General features: G+C 40.5%; 1 protein-coding gene across 2 annotated transcripts in view; it reads right to left on the bottom strand.

The window, feature by feature from the left end:
* LOC143319033 (protein phosphatase 1 regulatory subunit 29-like) overlaps window positions 1-8,409 on the bottom strand; it is a 249,560-nt gene that overhangs the window by 29,826 nt on the left and 211,325 nt on the right. For both annotated transcript variants that reach the window (XM_076727591.1, XM_076727592.1), the window contains exons 5-7: window positions 3,541-4,082; window positions 2,222-2,371; window positions 771-1,765 (exon numbers count right to left, since the gene is read on the bottom strand). In XM_076727591.1, the coding sequence (XP_076583706.1) occupies window positions 771-1,765; window positions 2,222-2,371; window positions 3,541-3,744 (1,349 nt within the window). In that variant the 5' untranslated portion in view covers window positions 3,745-4,082. The remainder of the gene's footprint in view (window positions 1-770; window positions 1,766-2,221; window positions 2,372-3,540; window positions 4,083-8,409) is intronic.

Below are 8,409 nucleotides of genomic sequence, written 5' to 3'. Positions count from 1 at the left end.
CTGAAGAATGACAGATTCACTTTACAACAAACATTGTGAAAATCATTTTGCCCAAACAACAAGATTGAAAAAGTATTTGGCCCAAGTAAATTTTGCTAAGTTAATTAGTTTCATCCGAGTGATGCCACAGGATGACAGAATTTTTGCTGTTTCAATTCACACTTGAAGAAATCATGACAGCTGGCCCAAAAGCATGACCCACAGCACAGTTGAAATAAAATGTTTTTAGTCATTCTTTTCTAATGACTATTATTTAGTCATAATAAATTATTGTCACAAGAAGGATTATTATTATTATAAAAATTCATATAATAATACATTTGTACACATGTACACCACCTTTCATACATGACATGCAGCTCAAAGTGCTTTACAAAAAGAAATCCTATGCACCAAATGCTTTACATAAAAAAAGACATAGAACGAACATAAAAACCAGGATATAGAATAGAATAAAACCCACTAGATAATAATGCTAGAAAATACATTAGAATAAAAAATAATTAGCGAGCTGGCTTCCCTGATATCTTATAGGTAGTGTGTTCCAGATCTTTGAGGCTTAATTGTGCTGTATCCCTGATTTTTTACGAGGTATTTAGCAATGTAGCTTGGTCTTATCCCATTAAGGGCTTTGTATACAAGGAGAAGGAATCAATTCTAAATGTTACAGGAAGCCAGTGCTGGACTAATGTGCTCTGTCCTCTTGGTTCTGGTTCTATATATGTATGTAATAATATATAATAAAATATATATTAAGAAATTAAAAATACCTCATCTCCAAAATTGTTTTCTTCACACTTATAGCTTTCTGCTTCTCTTCCTGGATGCGTCGCCGTCTGAGACAGTAATAGACAAATCCAAGCACAATGACCATGCCAAACAGACATCCCAAAATAGTCATGATGTAGTGGGTAGTTGTGGATGGATTGGTCCGTGGATCCTCTGTTCCCATAGCTCTTGTGGTAAAGGACAGACAAGTGTGGTTGTAGCGCTGAGATTTGCTGACAGAAGCCACACAAAAGGTGTAGTTTGTGTGAGGTTTCAGCTTGTCCAAAGTGACCGTCTCCTTCTTAAGTTTAAGGGGCATGATGTCTGCAACAAAAGTGTAGTTGTACTGGGAGAGGATGTACATCTTACTGTATGGTCGTGGGATCTGCACGATTAGAGAAGCAGTGTAGAGGGAGATGCTTTGAAGCTTCATAGAAATCTGATGGCTATAGGTGGGGTCAGCAGTGGAAGATATGGTTGGCTGGTGGTACAGACCTTGGTCTGGGTTGTCCAAACCCATCCCTGAGCCATCTTGATCTGGCGTCTGGGAAGTCATCCCTGGAATTATCACACCATCACGACACTTAGACAAAAGAGCGTAACGGGCATTTCTTCCATGTCCGGGTACTGGGCTCAGAAGTGGATAACCAGTCATTTCAAGAGGGGTTTCACACTGGAGACGGTCGTAGGTGTGGGTAACATTGTTAAACGCCTCCAGCCAGGTGAGAAAGCTGTAGAGATCACAGCCACAGTGGAACGGGTTTCCTGCTAGTTCACATACCATCAGCCTGTTGAGGACAGTGAAGGTAGATGGGTCAAGACGGGCTAACTTATTAGAAGATAAGTCCAGGCTGCTGAGGCTGGGGCACTCCCAGAAGGCATTGGTGGCAATGACCTCAATGAGGTTGTGTTGCAAGAAGAGGCACTGCATTCGACCCAGACCTCTCAACATGCCCTCAGTCAAGTTGGTAAGCTTGTTGTAGCCCAGCTGGAGAACCTGAAACAGAAAGAGAGTAAGCCTTTGAATTTTTTGATAAATAATGACAAAACACACCCATTTTCTTTCATTTCTTGAAGATATGCTCTTACAATGTGCTTCAGTGGGATATATTTTATTCGGACTCAACACACCAGTTGTCTTTTGCTGGATGATTTTGGAACATACTTCTAATTCAGCTTGTTTCAAAGCATTGATCACAGTTAAAGAAGAAAGTTTGTCCCTTTTTTTGTTCTGTTTTCTTTTTGGATTTTTTTCATAAGATATTTACAGCGTCTTTACTACTTTCTAAAAAATGCCAGAAAACAATTTAGCCAACAAACGGTGGGTATGGTAAGATAGAGGGAAATGTTCGACTCGTTACTTGTTAAATTCCTTACTGTTTTGCCATATATGTAAATAGGAGAACATTTATTAGAGATGCATAAAAGCAGAGTTGTGTTTTTGGCTACGGACCTGTAGGTTGGCCTGTCCAGCAAAGGCCCCATCCTCAATGTAGCTGATCTCGTTCTTGGTAAGATTGAGGTCAGTGAGGTTTGTGAAGCGGAACATGGATGTAAAGAGCACAGCCTTAAGTTTGTTCTCATTCAGCCTCAGGTCATGAACCTAGAAAGACAAGAGAACAGATGACTTTCAGGTGATACATTGCACCCTCTGGCAGCCACAGAGGAGGACCTGAACTCTTTGCCAAAAATAGCTGCCAAGAGTACACTGCACCTCTAAACATACAAGCTTGCTGTCTAATGAGTAATTTCCCCAGTTACACATTTTATCAAAATTTGTATTTAGTTAATCACACTCTGTTTGGAAGCAGCTGAGCAACCTTCCTTAGAGAGCTAGCTGAGGTAAATGTTGACGTTTGGAGCGGAATGTAGTTGCATGTTAACATTACCATTGGGTGCTTTAATAAATTATTTTAAAGTTTTTCAGTTTTAAACATTTAATCAGCAAATTGCAGATGGTTACACTAATTGAAATACTTGACACTTTATAATGTATAAAAAAAAAAAGAGATGCTGCATAAAACATAAATAAAACAGAATGTGATAATTTGCTCATCCTTTTGGACTATATTCAATAGAAAACAGAATATACAAACACAATATATTGAATGTTTTACCTCATCAGCTTCAGTGATTTTTGGAAATATGTGCTTATTCTGAATTTGATGCAGCAACACGTTTCAAACAAGTTGGGACAAAAGACTGGGAAAGTTGTGGAATGCTCCAAAAACACCTGACCGCACTTCTTTGGAATAAGGGGTCGGAGACAACAACAAGCCGCTACATAAAGGAATAGCATTAGCACAAAACAATTCAAAACACAACATTTGGTTTGGGTTCGTGTATCTCTTCTATTCCACCAATTAAACCGATTAAGCAATGATTTGCTCCAATAATATCATCACAGCCAGATAACGATTTAGCTATTACTGCTGCTATTGTCATCATCAGTGGACACATTAATATAGCCCAGTAACTGTATTGGATTAAGAATGTACATTTTTAGTGGTTAAAATGATTACTTTATTAATAATGAATTACTAACCTTGTCGTGGTTATCACCGCAACCAACATTCACACTATAAATTGCAAGCACTGTACTGAGTACGCAGACGATTTGACTGACTTGCACCTTTGCAAAAGTCACTGTCACAATTAATGACATGCTCTTTAGCTGACACCATCTTCTCTCAGAGTGCATGTAGGCATACGGTTTAATAGAGGTGGCTGTAGTTGTATAAAAGGCCTACTGATAGATAAGTCCATACTGACCGTGCTGTTGATGTGCTGGGGGATGGTCTCGTATGGAGGCTGGTTCTGACTGCAGATAGCCAGCCAAACGTATCCTTTATCCCCCTCTATCAGCCAGCAGTCCCCTTTCACCATGGCAGGCAAGTGGACGAGCAACAGTGCAGGGAGCAGGAGGGAGAGAAACAGGGAGGGAGACAGGGAGGACAAACGCGGTCTGCTGGCCATGGTTTGGATTTGGAGTGTTTGAGGTCGCCTCAGTAGAAAGGAGCAAAAGAAAGGAGTTGAAGGGAGGAAGGCAGCAAGCAGCAGTTTCAAATCAGGAAGGGTGCAGGTCAGGGGCAAGCAGGCCAAATCTGAGTAGAGACAAAGGTGAACGGTGGGGCGTCTTCACGGTGATTAAAGCTGAGCTTGCAGCATGGCAGCAAGTCCTGTCCCCATTTTAGGTGTTCCACGTCAAAGGGTTTTGGAGACTGTCACCCCAGCAGCTACTCATGGCCCCTGACAACCGTACGTCTTGACAACAGAGATGAGGAAATACTCCCTCTCACAGAAAGGCAGAAGGCCTATATAACAGAGAGAGAGAGAGAGGGGGGAGGGAGGGAGAGGGAGAGAGAGAGGGAGGGGAGTATATTAACATTAATAGTGATAATGACAAAATGATTAAGAGTAGGCAGAAAATTGTAATATAGTTCACATATCCCCTGATGGTTTTGAATTAATTGAGTTTAGGTCTCATTTCTACAAGCACCGTGTATAAAAAAAAACAGGTATATGAATCTAATACCCATGCTACCCAATCCCTTCAAGGTAATGCACCACAGTAATAAATCCATTAACTGCCATGATTATTTCATTAAGTCTTAATAAAGCCCAGAGAAATATATTTTGACTTTTCATAGGAAACCAGGGATTTTTATGTTCTGTAATTATTCATGTTCATGAAAATAACAGCCAAGTATGAGAACAAATTGCAGCTCTTCCGCTCACTCATTAGCATATGATGCACCAATAGAAATGGAAATTGCCAAGAGAATGAAAGCAACGGCGCATTTCTTTGGTGTTTTTGTCACTGTTTACAAGGTTCGCCAGCTTGCAGCTGCAGTTATATTATTTCAACTATGAGGTACATAATGAAACAATAAAAATTTAATAGCTGCTGTTATATAGGGGTGAAAACGGGGAGATGGGCTAAGTGGAAAACAGAGGAGGGCTGTTGTAATTTGCATGTTTTAACAGGATACTAGCTGACATTTAGCTATTTACCTTTCTCAGGGGATTAACTGTGGATTAGGCTCTAATCCAGCATAAAATATTATGTATCTCATCACCACAGCTCCGACTCTTTTAATTTGTTTCCAAAGTTTTGATTCCCTCCCAGGGAAAAGTTATCTAGCCACGACATGAATGACAGGAAATTGATAGTAAGAACAAATGAGTAATAAACTCTTCTTAAGTAGTTTCTCTCTCTCACTCTCTCTCTCTCTCTCTCTCTCTCCCTCTCCCCCCCCCCCCCTCTCTCTCCCAAATAAAATCTCTCTGTATGTTTAGGCTGTCTCAGACAGATGAAGAAAATATAACCTGCTGCAAGAAATGAAGCAATGACACGGTGTCACCCAATCTACTCCGCAGTAATGGAAGCTAACTTTGGATGCTTCTGTTAAACTGGCCCATCCCTAATAGCCCGTCCTCCTCCTCCTCCTCCTCCTCCTTCTCGTCATCTATCCAGACTTGCACCCGTTAGCCTCCCAGTCACTTCTCATTTCTGTCGCACCACACCCCGAGCAGCTCTCAGTCCTCCCTTCAGATTGTTCCATGAAATTGATATTGACAATTCAATTCCTTCACCACAGGTCTTCAATTTGCCTTTGACCCAGCACTGTTGTCATCCTTACAGCGTGTAAAATAAAACACCCACAAAAAAAAAAAAAAAGCAATTCACAGCTTTAGCTCAGTGAAACAACAGCTAAAGTAACCGCCTTTTTCATCTTGATAATTATGAAAGTCGTTCTTTAATCATTTCTTAGGTATTCAGATTTGCAGCACAGCGGTTCCACCGACTTAACCGCTGCTAAGCAGAGCAGGTGTGTGAATTTGTACATTAGTTCACGGCACGCTGTGATGAAAAGAAGCAAGCAAATGGAATTATTTATCAAACGACGATTTGGACATTACACTGACACAGATACTCATTCTCCGTCTTTCACCCTGATTCTGAATTCCTTCTCTTCTCGCTCTTTGAAGATGACTCCATGTCTAGTGTTGTGATGCAGAGATATGATCCTTCGATACATCCCCTTAAACCCTAATGAAAACAACAAAGCCTCTGGCACACTGCTGTAATTTAAGAAGATTTTGAGGAACACAAAATTTACTGTGTTGTGCTTGTGATTACCGTTCTGCTGTTTTTCCCCGTCGGCAGCTCGTATTTACGGCGTATCTGATACGACATGACTTGTAGCCTGACATGGTATTTACTGCTCCACAGACATGAAAGGCAAGTCAGTCAAGACACACTTGAAAGCTAGTTGTTTACTGCTGAGTCCAGTCACAATACCTAAGAACAGAGTAGTATTTTTTTATTTATAATGCCGTAATGACCCTGACCACACTACTCCACTCTGTCTTATCATCTGGGTCAATCTCCCGTCTCTCTCTCATTTTGTATCTGCCAGTTTGCTTCTTTCTCTGCTGTTCTGTCCCTCTCTTTCTTCTGCCTGCATTGTTTCAAGCCTGCTTATCGCTCCTGCCTTTCAACTAGAAACACAAATGAATATGCTTCATCGCCAAAACACAACCTGACACCTTTTGTGTGCTATCGCATCCCCTCCTTGCTGCTTTTATCACATTCTTGCCATTGGTTTTATTTTGACAAGAAGCCAGAGGAAGACACAGCCTTACCCCCCCCCCCCGCCCCCAAACCAGACTCTCGTTGTGTTTAATTATTGTCCCTGATAGCTGGGCTTTAATTAAAGCTTTGCATCTGACAAACAACACTAATGATGTCAGGTCACAGAGACAAATACAAAGTTCCCAAAATTAAGACCAGGGGGGGCTGAGGGCCATGAGCGTGTTTTGCGTATGTTTTGTCTTCCTTGAAATCATGAGATAAAGATTTTCCAAATCTCAGAGTGATGTTGAAGTAATGATCTGCAATGTTTTATGACTCGTATCTTTTTCCACATTATTTAAATAGTTCATACAACAGTGAGTCAGGGTAAACGCTTTATGTTATCAATTCACAATAGCCTCTGTGGTGAAAAAGACATGTCTACTTGCACTGAAACATAATATCTTCAGAATATCAAAAACCTCACAGGCACTGTTTGACAAGTGAGCGCTGGCAAGTCAGTGCAAAAATATTACTCCAATGAACAGTTAGTGTCAAAGTTTTATTGTTTTTCTTCTGCAAAAAAGAAGGCTTACCGCCAAAATACAGACATAAAGATTGCTACTAAAATAAACTGCACTGAAGCAGTGCTTCTTTTACTACTTTTTTTGATGCTTTATCACATTTTATTTAACTCAGTAAATTTTCCCAAGGATGCATGCTCTTTAACAAGACAGCTACAGGCACGCTAGCTGCTCTGTGAGGCCGAACTTCGGCGCTGTTGTGCTTTGAGCAAAATGCTGCAATGCTCAGAAGGATAATACTAATACTAACATACTGATGCAGACAGAGTTATGTTTACCATGTCCAGCATGTTAGCAAGAAACATTTGCTAATTAGCAAGGAGGCTGATGGAAACGTCAGTAGTTCTTCAAGTCTCAAGTTCGAGTTCAAGTGTTGGAAGCTTTGACCAGATGTAGAGATGCAAACAATACCCTTATTGACATGTATACAGTTACACACATTAACATCCAAGGAGATTATCAGCACACTGACAGTTTACTGATTCATCATTGTATGGCTGCGCTGGCTCCACTGTGTGCCCCTCTCATGCTTTTCATGTGATTCTAAGCAGCAACTTTCTAAACACTGAAGTTTCCCTTTAGCAAGAACGGTCAGAAATTAATGAGCCACAGTTACCTTCCAAATAATTAAAGGATCACTCACTATTTTTCATTAAACATTCAAGGAACCGGATGCTCTATTTCCAGCTGAAGGGTGAATGATTTCAGTTAATATAAGCAAAACAAAACCCCGGACCAGAGGGCTGACTGTCATTACTATTCTAATGACGCACAAACCTTTGTGTAGTTTGACTTGCTCACTAGCTTACTCGTTGCCACCCGCCTTTTCTTATCCATATTTATCCATGCGTTCCATTCATGACACAGCCATTATGGGCCTGATTGACTGCGCAGTTTCACTGAAAATAGGAATGACTTCATTAAGTTTCCAGACAGACTTTAAGATGGAGTAAAATCGGAAAAATGCACAAAAGTGGCTTCGCAGGAAAAGAAAAATCTGCAAAGGGCAACTGCAGTTTTTGCTTCAAAGTATTGCATTAGAAAATACTTAATACTGCACTGTAAGTGTGTGGGAGAGGGGGACAGGGGTCACAACGTGAGGACAAATGTTTGTAAGCTTTTGATTTTACTAAACTACACACCTCCACCCAGGGACTACAGATAGTTATCTTTTAGCTGTATCTGCTAAAATACATGTATTGTGCTTTATCTCTGCTAAATGAAAGATAAAATAAATCCATGTCTGGTCCCCAAAAGGTTATTTGCTTTAAAGTGTATTAGGAAGATGTGGTTTTAGGACTGCGGTAAGAATTGGGCTTATATTAAAGTCACGGTAAGGGTAAGGGAGCTTTGGTGGTTTTGGAGAATATACGCCTCTGGGAAAAGAATGTGAGTCAATGTGAGCATGAGTAAAGTTTAAGAAACAAGGAGCACAAGAGTACCACAACTACCCTGGAGACCAGGTTATGAACATTTTAT

This window comes from Chaetodon auriga, chromosome 4, assembly GCF_051107435.1.
Source record: "Chaetodon auriga isolate fChaAug3 chromosome 4, fChaAug3.hap1, whole genome shotgun sequence".
Classification (NCBI taxonomy): domain Eukaryota; kingdom Metazoa; phylum Chordata; class Actinopteri; order Chaetodontiformes; family Chaetodontidae; genus Chaetodon; species Chaetodon auriga.
The sequence above is the reverse complement of the archived record's forward strand: the minus strand, read 5'-3'. Positions and strand labels throughout refer to the sequence as shown.